The sequence below is a fragment of the Andrographis paniculata genome, unplaced genomic scaffold, assembly GCF_009805555.1.
Source record: "Andrographis paniculata isolate CXL003 unplaced genomic scaffold, ASM980555v1 Contig89END, whole genome shotgun sequence".
NCBI lineage: Eukaryota > Viridiplantae > Streptophyta > Magnoliopsida > Lamiales > Acanthaceae > Andrographis > Andrographis paniculata.
This window is the reverse complement of record NW_026137627.1, coordinates 417,893-433,177: the sequence shown is the minus strand read 5'-3', so window position 1 is coordinate 433,177 and position 15,285 is coordinate 417,893. Positions and strand designations below refer to the sequence as shown.

Below are 15,285 nucleotides of genomic sequence, written 5' to 3'. Positions count from 1 at the left end.
TGATAGAAGAATACTAGTTTCGGGTTTAGGGAATAAAAATTTTAATTTAATATTAAAATAATATATAATATAATGTTTTGTGAATTTTTATTTTTTTTTAAAAGAAATGCTGAAACACACCCTGAGACATTGATTTTTATTTTTTTATTTTTTAAAAAAGCTATAAAGAAATAAGAATATGCAACACTAAAAATAAATTAATAAAAGCAACCATAGATAATGCACTGCACAAGTGCCAATCCATTCCTACTACACATACATAAAATAATATATATATATATATATGTTCGTGCAGATTTTATTTTACTTTTCCTTTTTAACTGAAATCAAATAAAGCAGCAGTAAAATATTAGTAACTATAAATAATATATATATATATACGGCATTCTTTCCAGCAGCATTCATTCATCACTTGGTTTCTTCTCAAGAGGGAATGCACATCTGCAGACCATTCAAAAAACCGTCAGAACACATATCAAACATAGATATAGAAAACTTACGTATACTACGTATCGCATTACTGAGTACAAACTAGCGTAGACAAATCCGACTACCGGATGATGCTTTTATCTACCGCCGTCCGACGATCCGCCGCCGTTCAGCCGCCGCCGCCTTCTCGGGTTCGTAGGACCGTCATTGCCGCGATTCAGGTCCGGCACATCGCCACCATCGTCGTCATTGTTCCGAAGACCCAACAGGTTTTCACCCCAGATGTATCGTCGCCGGGAGAATATCCCACCGGCGCGTCGATGCCTAGGAAACACCCTCGGCCTGCCTCCCCGCGCATCGCCGCCTCCCCGCGAGTCCATCGAGCCAATCATATGGAACAAGAAGAAGGTGCTCAGCCACCGCCCCCCACCCCCGCCACCGCCGCCTCTGTCTCTGTCTCGTTCAGCCGCCAGCCTGTCACCATTCTCGATCACATAGTCTCCGAACACAACTGCCCCGGGCATGGCCGAGTGGATCGCGCTGACGATATCGTTGTACTCCCGCTGGTCCTCAAGATGATGCCACGCCCGTTGCCTCGACGGGTCGACGTCAGCCGGGCGCACCGTCGGATGAACCCGTCTAGCATGCCGGCGCAGCTCCCGGTAGTTCCCGAAAAACGAGCACGACTCCGACGAGCAGCTTCGGGACTTCAGGTTAAGGTGCTTTCTCGCGTCTTCCACGACTTTCCATCCCAAAACACTTCCCCGACACAAAGGGCACCGCAAATTCGACCCTACATTACTTTCCCCGACAGAATCGGGACGGCCTTCTTGGATAGAACCTGGAGAAGAGGAGTCTGCGTTTTCTTCTTTGCGTTTCTTGAGCCGATCCAAGCAATTAGAGTGTCTGTAACTAGTGTCGCAGACGTACGAGCGGCAGCCATTGTCGTGGGAACTGCAAATGAGAAGAACAGCATTGTGTGGGTGGTCCATGCATATGGGGCATGAAACTTCATCCCATTCCTTGTATAGTGCAGAAGACACATCTGAATCATTCGATATGATGCTTCTTTTCCTACTAGCCATCTATTGCACGGTGTCATTCGTTACTAATATCGAATTCATTAGCATACCAATTTAAGCTCCACCAAAAACGCAAGAAAGTAAAGATGAATAGAAATTTAATCTAAACGGCGACAGAAAAACATGGAACAGTAGTAAGATTCTGTAAATTCAAGAAATCAGAAAGCAGAGCCATAGCTAACCGAAGAAACCAAAGAAAACACCATGGAATTACTAGTTAGATGGAAGAAAACTCGAAACTAACTTCTCACATAAAACTAAGAAATAAATTTGTCTTTCGTCAATTCACTGTATGCAAAGCGGAAACTACCATATCTCAAGAGCTCATTTTCTAATCTAACGAGTCAAAATCTTCATTATCGTAAACACTAAAAAAGCACCCTATTTGTTGAACTGATTTATCAGATGAAAGATGCAAAAATAAGCTTTATCACGCCACAAAATAATTTGTAACGATGCCCAAAATCCACTTCCAATCCAAAAAGGCAACAATGTTCGACTGATTAACACGGTGCGATAAAAAACCATCCCCTACCCCATGGGCTAACAAAGAAGAAAGTTGGGCATCTTCAAATAGAAACAAGTCAACAACACACAAAAGTTAACATAAATTCAAGGCAGGTAAACTATAACCTGAACGAGCAGAAAGCAAGTCGATTATCAAGAGCAATAAGCTTATCAGGTCACAGAAAATCACAATTGAATCAAATTGCCATTAGCCATCTTATTATCGCTTACCACTAAAAGCCACTGATGTTTCTTTCTTTTACTTGCAGCTTCAGAAACTACTAATGCAGGATCTGAATCTTTATAACCGATCGAATTTAGCAAATTGAGAAAATATGGTATCTTTACTTGACTTTACAGCATATCTGGCATCAATGCATAGCGATCATTTACTAAAATAGCATATCAGAACATTCCTAATATAATCTTGGAGTAAATTGCCTGATTAAACAGAATTATCTGACATCAATCACCAATGACCTCCACAACCTGCAACAACAGTATTATGGAACAGAAAAAACAAAAAAAAAAAGGTCATTTGGATAACATACAGCTCAATACAAAGAACTCGTTGGTATATAATTGATTGCAAAGTTAACTACTCCAAATTATCATATAGCTTAAATACACACATGAAAATTTTGATCATTAGAGATTGAATAACATTGCTTCTGTTTACACTTATCCAGACTTCAGAACAGAACAAAATTCCAATATCAAAATATCAATCGATATCAAGTTTTGAAAATCACAATACCTAATTTTCCCAAAACATATATTTTCAAATCCAATGACCATAAAATCCTTTCCAACATAAAGATCTATTCACCGATCCTCCTCTATAAACCTGGAAAACTCCAAAAACATAAGAAAAACAGATCCTTCCTTCCTCAAAGCATAATTAAACGATTAAATTTGCAACTGTCATAAACATATAACTACGTCTGCAAACATTAACAAAGATCAAGCGAAGGAAAACATCCTGAAAATTAACATAATATATCCTCTGAATCAAGGAAATCAAGAGAATTCGAAGGTGCGAAATTACGATTCGTAGAAATTACGGATGGCTTGACGATTATCCTTTGATTGAAAATTTGTGTGCCGATTTAATCCAAACGAGGGGAAAAATACAAAATCCTTTTTTGGTGGGTTCACGCGATCAGATTTGAGATACACATTTACGAATTCCGAAAAGATTCCGCAGAGAGGTTTGTTTGGTGTGCAACCATAATACACCGCGTTCTGAAGCTTTGTTTATTTATATATTCGAAACACTTGTTCCCCTTTTGCACTTTAATCCTTTTTTTCTCGCCCTTATATTTAAAGATATTTATGTGCGGTGATCAAAATAAAGAAGAGGAGTTGTATATTTAAATAGTAAAAATTTTAAATTTGAATAATTGTAAATATAAAAAATAATATTTTAAATGTAAAATTAATTTTTAATATAATATAAAAAAATATATGTATTTGATTTGATATTTTTTTTTAAAAAAAAAAAGTTAAAAATTTGTTGAAAACTTTGAAACAAACACACCATTGAGCTTAGGATTTTCGATTCGAATTTTATTAAATTTGGATTAATCAATATATTTGAAATTCAAATTAAAAAATCTGAATAAAATATTTTATTTTTAAATTTTTTTTATATATTTTTATAATTTTTTATAATATTAAATAACTAAAAAGTAATTATATATAAATATATTTTCTTAAATGTTTTCTATTTTGGCTGTTTCGGTTTAAAATTTACTAACTAACCTAAAATATAACTTAATAAATACTAGTATAAATCAAATTAATTAAGCATATAACATTATACATATTGTTGATGTAATTTTTCAACAAAAATAAAGTAAAATTCAAAGATATAAAAAATATCCTTAAACTTGATTAATTAGTGCCTGAGATTAGGAATCTCTAAACGTACAGAAAATAAACTGGAAAATAAAAGACTGAAATTTAAAGTGGTGATCCCCAAATCTGACTTTGCTTTGTTGAAGTTGATTGAAGATGCCTTTTCTGACCGATTTGAATCCTTTAAATAGCCTTTCAGAGAAAACGGTTTGAACCGCCGTCTGGTCGGTTACAGCAACCGCTGTCAACCGACCACCAATTTCTCCTCTATTGACACGTATTACAACTTCCTTCAACCGTTCCCACCAGTCACAGAACTCAGACCTGCCTCTTACCCGACCTGCCTGTCCAATGCCAAATTTCTTTTGTCCGACTTCGTCCTTCGCCCGACCTGCTTCTTCGCCCGACCTCACTTGGGCCGACCTCCGCATCAGCCGCCCTCCGTCTTTGACCGAAGACCTCCGCGTCTGTCCGTACCTCTTCCTTGCCCGACCTTCCTCTTGACAGACCTCCGCGTCTGCCCGACCTTCCTCTTGACAGACCTCCGCGTCTGCCCGACTTTCCTCTTGACAGACCTCCGCGTCTGCCCGACTTCGCCTTCCATCCGATCTACGGTTTACCCGACTTGGGTACACCTTTTTTTTTTTTTTTAGACTCCGCCCGACCTTTCTTCCTTTTCCCGACCTTTATTCTGCCCGACCTCCAGACCTTTTGGCTTTCATTCAGACCCTACCCAGAATCCTACTGCCACTTACTATTATTATTATTTTTTGTGCTTAACAATAAGCCTCCTCCTCAAGACTCCTAAACATCACTTCCAGTGATGTTTTAGGAGTTTGCAGGCCGGCATCCGAGGCTACGTCAGCCTCAGATCCGACCTCCATCCTTCGAGGCTACGTTGGACCCGACCTCCATTTATCGCGGAATGGTGCTGACCTGGAAGTTGGTCGATCTTGCACTAACATTGCTTCAGCATCTCCCCCCTGACGGAAGTCATGATTAATTTCTGTAAAAAAGGATTCTAACCTTCTTGTCGTGGATGCTAAACTGGCCAGATCTTGAAAGTCGTGGGCTGTCAGGGCCTCGCGAAGTCTGGTATGCATGTTCCTGACCACCAAATTGGTCATTTCGCTTTCATTGATCATCGTAGGACATCGTCCCTTCATCAATCGCATCCTCTCTATGAATTGGTAGCCGGTCTCTTCCGGCATCTGCGTGATCTCCAGAAGGTCTATCAGTGAGACTGTCGGCAGAGGATTAAAGAACCTTCCATGAAAATCTGCCTCTAAATCTTCCCAAGTTTGCAACTGTCCAGGCGGCAGACTGACATACCAAGAAAAAGCTGTTCTTGTGAGCGACAACCCAAACAATTGTAACTTGTGAAACGGATTGTTGCCTACTTCTCCCAATTGAGCCGTGAAGCGACCCACATGCTCAATGGTAGAGGCTCCGTCTTCTCCCGAAAAAGAATAGAAGTCTGGTGGCCTATAATTTCTCGGGAGAGGATGATCGTTAATGATCCTTTCTGGAAATGGCCTCTGGTAAACCGGCCTGTTCACCGTTTGCGGATTCATTCCGAAATGCACCCGCAGAACTTGAGCAATATCCTCCGGATCTACTCTGGGTGGAATATGGTCGAACACTGGAATGTGATCGTGAGTCTGACCTCCCAATCTTTCTTCTCTGGAGAAGGCTGGTTCGGCTGGGATGGGATTATGAGTCTGTCCCTCTAATCTCTCATTCGGCTGGGTATTATCAACCCTCGGTCCCAAAGGAACATTATCTGGGAAAGTTAGAGGAATCTTCCCCATATCTGTTCGGTTGAAAGTTGTAACGCTTGGAAACGTACTGTCAACGTATTATGGTTCTGCAAACGTTGATCCTGAGAAAGTCGCCTGAAAACGAGAAGGTGACACGGCTGGAAGCATGTTTGGATACAGGGTTGAATCTGGAGAATGCCTGATCCAACATGTTTTGCATTAGATTTTGTTGTTCACGCAACATGCTCGTTTGTTGCTCACGCAACAAATTCTGCATAACCAAAGTATGCCGGTTGTTCATTTGTTGAATATAAGAGCACCAATCAGTTGGTGGTTGTGGGTTTTCCCCGGCATTTGGCACAATAGGTGGTGGAACGGATTGTGGAACGGATTCTCCCGCCGGTGCCGAAGATGATTGCGGTTGTGAACCTGCCATATGGACCCTTCCGATGATTCGGCCGGATCTAAGACGTATGAAATTATCGTCGGAATTGGAATGAGCAATTGTGTCTTGCTCCCACTGTGGTCGCCAATTTGTTGATGTAATTTTTCAACAAAAATAAAGTAAAATTCAAAGATATAGAAAATATCCTTAAACTTGATTAATTAGTGCCTGAGATTAGGAATCTCTAAACACTGTATGGTACAGAAAATAAACTGGAAAATAAAAGACTGAAATTTAAAGTGGTGATCCCCAAATCTGACTTTGCTTTGTTGAAGTTGATTGAAGATGCCTTTTCTGACGGATTTGAATCCTTTAAATAGCCTTTCAGAGAAAACGGTTTGAACCGCCGTCTGGTCGGTTACAGCAACCGCTGTCAACCGACCACCAATTTCTCCTCTATTGACACGTATTACAACTTCCTTCAACCGTTCCCACCAGTCACAGAACTCAGACCTGCCTCTTACCCGACCTGCATGTCCAATGCCAAATTTCTTTTGCCCGACTTCGTCCTTCGCCCGACCTGCTTCTTCGCCCGACCTCACTTGGGCCGACCTCCGCATCAGCCGCCCTCCGTCTTTGACCGAAGACCTCCGCGTCTGTCCGTACCTCTTCCTTGCCCGACCTTCCTCTTGACAGACCTCCGCGTCTGCCCGACCTTCCTCTTGACAGACCTCCGCGTCTGCCCGACCTTCCTCTTGACAGACCTCCGCGTCTGCCCGACTTTCCTCTTGACAGACCTCCGCGTCTGCCCGACTTCGCCTTCCATCCGATCTACGGTTTACCCGACTTGGGTACACCTTGTTTTTTTTTTTTTAGACTCCGCCCGACCTTTCTTCCTTTTCCCGACCTTTATTCTGCCTGACCTCCAGACCTTTTGGCTTTCATTCAGACCCTACCCAGAATTCTACTGCCACTTACTATTATTATTATTTTTTGTGCTTAACACATATATAACATTCACTCAAAATTTCTTTATTTATCTATTATTTTTAAAAAATAAATATTTTTATTTATATTTAAAAATTCACATCTTTTATAAAAATTACTTTATGTTAATTAAATAAATAAAATTATTTTTTATTTATTGTAAAATATTTAGTCTCTATGATATTCTATCGGTATAATGTTTTAAATATTTAAATACAATAATTCATTTTTTTAATTATATATATTAAATTTATTTTAAAATTATCAATATTATTTATTATATAAAAAATAATATAATAATATAATAATTTACTATTTTTAATTAAACATATGCTTACTTTCCAGTTGCGGGCTTGGACTGAAAATTTTTAATCATACGGGCCTCTAAGCGAAAGCTATGGGCTGACTTAGGTCAAAAATCAGATGAGGAGTTTCAAGGGGGGAAATTCGAATGAACCATGTCTGCCAGAAGATCATCACAATTCAATAAGCGAACGAACAATCCATCTTCGCAGGGAGATGCTTTCCATCAGGTCAGGTTCGTTTCTCTCTAGTTCATGCAAACGTATGTCCGAAAATACGAGATTGTGAGCATATCTGGTATTTTGATTCATTTACAGCTGGTTTTTAGACGTACTGAAAATGCTTAGGTAAATGTAATCGATGCTGCAGCATCGGATTGAAAACGTCAGCAATGGTGAGATTAGAAGAACTCGTGGCGCACACTGCGATTTCGATGTTTAATTCCACGTGGTTCTCGTGGACGTTACAGAATACCTCCGTTGGTGAGTTTACTAACTTGATAGCTTCACGATTCGTATATGTGATTGTTTGTACATCTGTGAGAGTTTATTTATAATCATTTGTCTTTTATGATTGTTGCTGAACGTGCAAACTGGTTCCTGAGCTTTGAACGCCTGATGATGATGATGTAGTAATTAGTTGTTGGAGCTCTGAGATACCTAGAAAGAATGCCTTTAACTTATTTGTAGTTCGATGTTTTTAGTATATTATGAGCTAGTAGTATCACCGTTGTTGCTTACAAAGCATATAGCAAAAAGAGTGATAGATATGTTGGATTAAAAATCCAATTGTGACTAAATGTAACTATACGTATAGATTAAGCCTAGATTAACTGATCTATAAATTTATTTGGGTTAAATTATTTAGTAAGTGCGGAGCTCCTATGTGCGGTAACTTATTAATTGGGTGATGAAGTCAATTAATAATAAGAGATATATATTAGGGTTGTGATTCAGGTCTATGGGCGGCCTCCATTACTTTTCATATCTCATTATGAAAGTAACGGAAGAAACCTAAGGGTTTTCTCAAGAATAGTTAGAGTTATAGGTTGGTTCGAAGAAAATAAAAAATCCTCCATTAATTTGTAGATCTTGGACTTTTGATAAGTTCAACAAGATATTTGTTGCTTACAAAGCATATAATGAGAAGAGTGATAGATCCGACACATGAAGGCTCGATGCCTTGAAATGTTCTAGAAAATGCATGTGCTAAGGAAGGTAATAGATTTTGGAAAATTAAGCGTGCCCGCCCTAAGGGATGTGACATACATCTAAGGAATGTCACACATTTTGGAAAATTGGTGTGCTGCACCTAAGGAAGGTGATACATTTTGGAAAATTTGTGTCATTTTCCGAACAGTTGTGTCCATTAAATTTTTAATTCAATAGTGGTACATTTCATCCCTTCATCCAAAATGTTTGAGTTTGAAATTTGAATCAAAACCATTGTAAACTTTTGATTAAAGTAAAATGACACCTTCTATGTCGGCGCTTGGCTTCTTGAAAAGCAGTGGAGAATCAAAATTCGTGCAGGATTTTTACATCCTACACACTTCAAATTCTGTAATTTCGATACAACTTGTTTTTTATGCCAAAAATCAAAGCTCCGTTTAGATAGGGGTTTTTGGAGACTTTTGGAATTTTGAAAACTTGGAAAAAATAAAAAGTTAGTACTTCTATTTGATTTGTGTGAGAGAGAAAATTTATTGATGTGATATTTTTCCAAAAAGGAATAGTACCAAATGAATAAAAATTTATAATGTATGGCCATTATTGTCGTTACCCTACAAGACATAATGTGGAAATATATTATTTGGACAACGTGCTAAATGTGATTCAAAGAACTATATGGCCATTATTGTCGTTACCCTACAAGTCACAATCCCAACATAAGGCAGCTGCCAAAATAGAAGCTTAGATCTGAAAGCCCGGATCAAAGTGGATCACAAAATAACTCATAAGATGCACATTTTCCTCTGATGTAAAGTTTAGCGTTTTCCAAGCCTGTTTGCTCGGCAAAGGTTCTGAGATCATTCATGGCATGGTGTTTTATCGATTATTTTCTGAACATAACAAATGGATGAAGCCATCATTCGAAAATGTAGCCTTTTCTCATCATGTTTTTCATGATTTAAGTGGCCTTGGCCTTAAGATTATAATGCTTGTGTTGTTAGGTATTTTGCTTGATACTAGGTTCTGCTTATATGTATATATATATTGATTATATAAACATCTAAACTTGTTGACTTGTGTATTTTTCTTCTCATAAGCTGAAGATTCAAAGGCTTCAACCTGCCAAGTCCATAATATCCTCCAAGTTGACAAATAATATCAGGTATTTTTCATGTTACCTTTTCTTTTCTAAATTCATAGTCAAATCGTACCATTATTAATTTTTTAAAATTGAAATTTAATACATATTTATATATTATATTTATTGTTCATCCAATCAATACATATCAAAACTCTCTAAACTCAAATCAAATTTGCACTCAAAAGAAACACATAACTTCAAACATATCTTAAAATTCAAATAAAAATCAAATTCTAATTTAATTTTTCCGAAACCTCGATAAAGAAATACACCCTTAGCCTTACGGTACTTATGATTCGATGAAAACACACTACAATTTACAATTTAAGTAGAATACCTAGCACATGCACTTAGGTAAACATACATGTTTAATGTATTTGGATTTGAATTGAGAATATTTGATTTGATTTTGTCTATAAATAATAGTTGGTGTGTTATTCTTGTTCCGCTGAAATAAAATAATATTCTCTCCGTCCGGCTCTAAGGGTCCTATTTACCTTTTGCGTTATTGTACTTAATATTATAATTATTCTTATATTTCTATAAGTTTTTGCAAAAATATCATTATAATAGTATTATAAAACACTAATAGAAATATTTTTGTCATTTTTCTTTAATTTGTATCACGTTTCCATATAATAATTAATATTCAAAAAGTAAATAAGATCTTTAAAGCTAGACGAAGTAGTATATTTTTATCGAAAAATCCAAAATAGTAGAAATAGAGTATATAATTGAGATTGCTAGAAGCTTCGGGAAAGAGGATTTGATATGATTAGTACTGTAGAACAGTATTTGTCCACTGGGTCACCCAATTTTAAATGCTTCCCAAAATTCTTACAAGAACAACCGCACACTTGCCTTTCCTAAAGGGATGTATAAAGAATGGTACAAGGCCTTGCCAATGCTTTCAATTAATGTGTCGGAGAAACAAACACTTGATTGATTAACGTTAGACATTAAAAGTTCCCCTTGTAGCCACGTCAGCAAACTGTAGATGGCAGGGAGAATGACACGTCATCACTGAACAAGTCTGCTGTATAGCTCAAAATCGTGGCACTCTTTGGATCAGACCAAACTTTTGTGTTGTTTGGTTTTGCCATGTTTGTCATAGCCATTAATAGGGAGAGCCAAATATCTTAAATCTGAAAATCAAATTTAAAATTTGGTTCGGATTGGTTCAAATTTAATTTTTGATAAATTTCAAATTTTTGGATCTATACCGAACCAATCCGAAATTCGAAATATAATATTTTAATATATATTTTTATTATATATATTTGAATATTTTATTTAAAAAATTATATTTTAATATAAAAAACTCAAAATTATTATTTATATTTTAATATATTTACTTTTATATATTATATATATATTTAATATTATAAAATAATAATAAAATATAAAAGTAATTTACAAATTAAAAAAATAATTAAAAATATTTAGAATTTTGAGTTTTTCAGTTTGGTTTGAATTTTTTATTTCGAATTTTGAATTTTCGGATTCCGATTATTTCGGTTCGATTCGGATTGATTTTTTCAAAAATTTCAAATTTTTGGATAGATTCGAATCCGAACCGAAAATCCGAATGCTCACCCCAAGCCATTAATGTTCGAGAGTTTGGGTTTGCATATAATATAATTAATGGAATCTCCCTTACCTCTCTCTTTTAGAGAGTAATAAACATATCATTACCCTTATTAGCATACGAAAAATATTCAGACAGAATATGGTTCCAAAGAGTTCATTATTGAAATTATATGCTGATAGTTGATAGTTCATATTTTAATAGATATGATGTGTAAACATACATCTTATGTTTAGATGCATAATAGTATGTTTTAAAATTTTATTTAGAGTATTTGTATTATATTAATACAAACTTTATATTATTGATTATGTTCTATATTTGAGGGGCATATTAAATGGTCGGCAATTAGAGTTTTGACTGGTCAATCAACTTGGTGCAAACAATGCATGTTTTTATATAGCACATACATATTAGGCGGATAATACATATTTTTATATAGCATAATATTGTATTGTTTTGTCATCTAAAAGCATGCATGGTGCAATTTATATATTGTTTTGTGTTGTATAGATATGTTTTTTATACTGAAATCAATAATATACCATGTCAGTGGCGGAATTAGCACCTATTTTTTAGGTGCTAAATGTCAGTATAATTTTTCTGATTTAACATTATCTTTTTCAATTCTTCTTATCGCAGTAGCATGGGATGAAAAGAAAAAAAATAAAAAATAAAAAAAATGAAAGCATAACAAAGTGATAATTTATTAATTTAGTATTTTAAGAGGAAAGTTTATTGTAATTATATATAAAATAAAAAAAATAAAAAAAAAATTTGTATACTAAGATAAATAAAATTTGGGGGTTGGGGTTGTTGCCCCTCAACCCCTTCTTAGATCCGTTTTTTAACCATGCTATGTTGAATTTTGTGCTGTCAAAACATTTATTGTATATTGTATTATTATGTAATATAAAATATCTTATCTGTTTTATATACATGTACTGTTAATTTGACCTATTCAGCACCATAATCAATACCTACCGAATGAATTCATTCGGCCTACTAGCAACCGTCTTAATTCAGCTGTTGAATTCATGAGTGTAGTCTTCATAATCGGTCAACTTTGTCTTCAAATTACATGGTTGGCACATGAGCACTCCTCATTAGGTCTCTATTTTTTTATTTTATTTTTATGACGTAGGAATCTGCAGTCGCTATTTGAAATTGCGCACTGGGTAAACTCCCCGTCGAATCTAATACCTTGCAAACCAGATCTCTATTATGCATATAATCTTACGTACACAATGCATGGGTCTCGATCTCATCCGTACACAATGGGTCCATATCCTTAATGAGGAAAGACCCGACCCGACCCAGGAGGATCCAGTTTCAGAACTAAGGGCATATACATAATGCACTAGTGTAGGAGGACCACTTGATACTCCACCAAGGCTTAAGATCTCAATTATCCTCTCTAATTGGGCAGTTAAACCCATAATTAGTCATAATTAGTAGAGCCCACATGGATCTGCTTATAAAAACAAATGCTTGATGAGCTCTCAAAATTACAGACAATCCTCACTCATTGCCTACCTGTCTGTCCTTCATCTTTCTTGGATTACTCCCAAGCTTTTCTTGTTAGAGATTATTAGCTAGAGTGAGAGAGAGAATCTTCAGTATATACATACATATATACATACAAACAGCACAGGTAGATTTCTAGTGTGCTGTTCATTTGACCAGACTAATTGTCTCACAGATTCCTCACAGTTTAGTTAATAAAATAGCACTGTGACTAACATGCAGGTGAGCTTGCACTCTGATTATTTTTAATTTTTTATAGTGTGAGAATCCATCATGTTACTTAATCTCGTTTCTTACATTTATATACATATACATATATATATATATGTATATATATATAGCAGATCCTTATTAGATGCCTTAGTGATGCAGCACAAGAGCCTCCAAGTTCATTCAACAAGAAACAAGAGGATAAAGGTGAGAAAATTCACAATCTATAATGATCCCTTACTATGATCCATTTTATCTTTTTTTGCATATACTGAGTGTGTGGTGTGGTGTTTTCATGATTCTTACAGATCAAAAAGGGATCGGATTGTCGACTCGGATTCGACGAGGATTTGAGCAGAGCGGATTGAACTGTAAGAGCCCGATTCTTCTCTTTCTCTTGAGGCGAATCGAACGCTTCGGAAGAAGGCAGCATAAGATGAAGATGAACACACAAGACAGTGCTCAAAATCCAGAATCATCATCATCTACGGTTAACGTTGTAGGCAATCAAGTTTTACCTGTTTCGGACGCATCTCAGTCATCTTCGTCGTCTAACAAGAAGGAAAAGACAAAAGGCGACAAGACGAAAGCCATTTCGAGAATGAAAGAGCTTCTCAAATGGGCTGCAGCTGCTAAGGCTGAGAAAGGAGGGAAATTTATTAGTCGAAAGGTACAATACAACAATGCGAGAACTTTTCAAACTCATTTATTCTTTAACCCTTAAAGACGGATGTAGAGAGTATTATACAGTGTCTCAAAGATTAGTATATCAAAACTAAACAACATGTTCCACAGGTTTTGCATTTTAGGAACAGCAGGGCAGCATTAAAGGCGACGCCGGACGACGATCAACTGAGCAATGACTCCCCGAAAATCAGCTTCCGATGGGATGTGGAGAGCTGCTCCACCACTTCCTCCGTCTACTCCGCGCTGGCTACGACGGCGGCGGCGGCGTCTTCACTAAGCCGTAACCAGATCCTAAACACTGATTCCTCCGTAACCTCGACTCCTTTACATGTCCGAGACCAGTGCGTTGCTAGATCCGGGAATTGGATCACCACAGATTCTGAATGTAAGGCTCTCAACACTGCACAGTACCACTGCAAGAAAATAGTATATTTGTAACGGAATTTCGTCCCTAAATTTCACGTAGCTAACGTAATTCTATCTATCTCTAACGAAAAAAGTAGATTAACTTTGTCACAATACATACAGTACAAGCATTTGGTCGACATAATTATGTTCTAATGCTTAACTTCGCCGTTGCCCTGCAGTTGTCGTGCTGGAATTGTGATCGTGTTGGGTACTCAAGGCTCATTCTCGACGAAGGACGCAGATGTTACCACGGTACTTAACTAGATCAGATCAGATCAGATCAGATGAATGGTGGTGGTGTTCCATAGTTGAATGAGCTTTTCTGGAAAAAGAACTTTGAAGTTATTAATGACAGCCCTGTAGATGGCAGGCAATAAACTTGTAAGTTCTTAACTTCAAATTTAATTAGAATGTAATGTGTTTGGTGCAATCCCAATTTTATCCAATTTTGGTTTTATGAGTTGTAATTAATCAATCTCATATAATATATTTTCAGAACATACTAGCATCTTAGGTTAACTAGCATCATGTTGAAATCTCTAGTGTAGTATGTGTGATCTATTGTATGATTGTATTGTATTTCTTTAGCACTAGCACATGCAGTAACAATCATAACAAATATTATATATTACATATTATTTTTAGGGCGTGACACTTTTATTGCAAACTAGCCCCGACAAGATAAGTCGTCTAAGTGAACTTAGAAGCGTCGGGAGTTTAAACTCATAATCTCATAGTTAACCAAATTTTCTCTCATACCACCGGGTCATTCTACTTTCACTCACTATTGCTCACTAGAAACTTTTTCTCCTTTTAGGTTCAAAATAACTTAGTGGTGTGGAGATAAATTTGTAATCGTGATGTCATTAATCCAAATCTCCGAGACCTCGTGGTGTTAAAGTCGAAAGTTTACCTAAAACGCATCGGAAGAGTAACAACTGCGAGAAAATATGTATCACATTTTGAATAATTCAAAGTACAACATTTATGTTGTGTAATATAGAAAGACTTCTTCCAATTTTACATTAACATTATGTTGTATGTAATGTAGTAATTATTTTTCTCAATTGCTAAATCGTTGCATATAGATTGTTTTTTTTAAAATAATAATAATAATACTAAAAACAAGAAAATATATTTCTATATTTGTATTTGTATTTAAATGATAGTTTGATATCAAATTTTCAAATATATAAGCTCCATAACTTCCAAAATTACTTAAAATATATGTAAAAAAAA

General features: G+C 36.2%; 2 protein-coding genes across 9 annotated transcripts; one reads left to right on the top strand and one right to left on the bottom strand.

The window, feature by feature from the left end:
* Window positions 1–201: 201 nt before the first annotated feature.
* On the bottom strand, window positions 202–3,270 carry LOC127242991 (uncharacterized). Of its 5 annotated transcripts, none has more exons than XM_051262806.1 (4): window positions 3,067–3,270; window positions 2,250–2,507; window positions 555–1,537; window positions 202–441 (listed from the first exon to the last, which is right to left on the bottom strand). In XM_051262806.1, exon 3 carries the CDS (start codon window positions 1,512–1,514, stop codon window positions 567–569), a length of 948 nt encoding a protein of 315 aa, XP_051118763.1. In that variant the 5' UTR covers window positions 1,515–1,537; window positions 2,250–2,507; window positions 3,067–3,270; the 3' UTR covers window positions 202–441; window positions 555–566. The 5 variants fall into 5 exon arrangements, with proteins under 5 accessions (XP_051118763.1, XP_051118762.1, XP_051118761.1 ...); XM_051262805.1 differs by having other exon boundaries at window positions 555–1,514; XM_051262804.1 differs by having other exon boundaries at window positions 522–2,507.
* Window positions 3,271–12,740: 9,470 nt separating this feature from the next.
* On the top strand, window positions 12,741–15,250 carry LOC127243073 (uncharacterized). 4 transcript variants are annotated; one of them, XR_007836929.1, is made up of 5 exons: window positions 12,741–12,963; window positions 13,083–13,158; window positions 13,260–13,621; window positions 13,747–14,427; window positions 14,864–15,244. XR_007836929.1 is itself a non-coding variant. In XM_051262928.1 (5 exons), exons 1-5 carry the CDS (start codon window positions 12,958–12,960, stop codon window positions 14,243–14,245), a joined length of 741 nt encoding a protein of 246 aa, XP_051118885.1. In that variant the 5' UTR covers window positions 12,741–12,957; the 3' UTR covers window positions 14,246–15,246. The 4 variants fall into 4 exon arrangements, 3 of the variants coding, with proteins under 3 accessions (XP_051118885.1, XP_051118883.1, XP_051118884.1); XM_051262928.1 differs by having other exon boundaries at window positions 13,747–14,023; window positions 14,226–15,246; XM_051262926.1 differs by having other exon boundaries at window positions 13,747–15,250.
* Window positions 15,251–15,285: the final 35 nt, after the last annotated feature.

Bases quoted from the DNA above. Each gene is read 5' to 3' on its own strand.
- LOC127243073 (XM_051262926.1), top strand. The intron at 13,159-13,259 runs GTGAGAAAATTC...TGATTCTTACAG, and splicing joins CAAGAAACAAGAGGATAAAG to ATCAAAAAGGGATCGGATTG. The intron at 13,622-13,746 runs GTACAATACAAC...CATGTTCCACAG, and splicing joins GGAAATTTATTAGTCGAAAG to GTTTTGCATTTTAGGAACAG.
- LOC127242991 (XM_051262804.1), bottom strand. From the start codon at position 1,514: ATGGCTAGTAGGAAAAGAAGCATCATATCGAATGATTCAGATGTGTCT.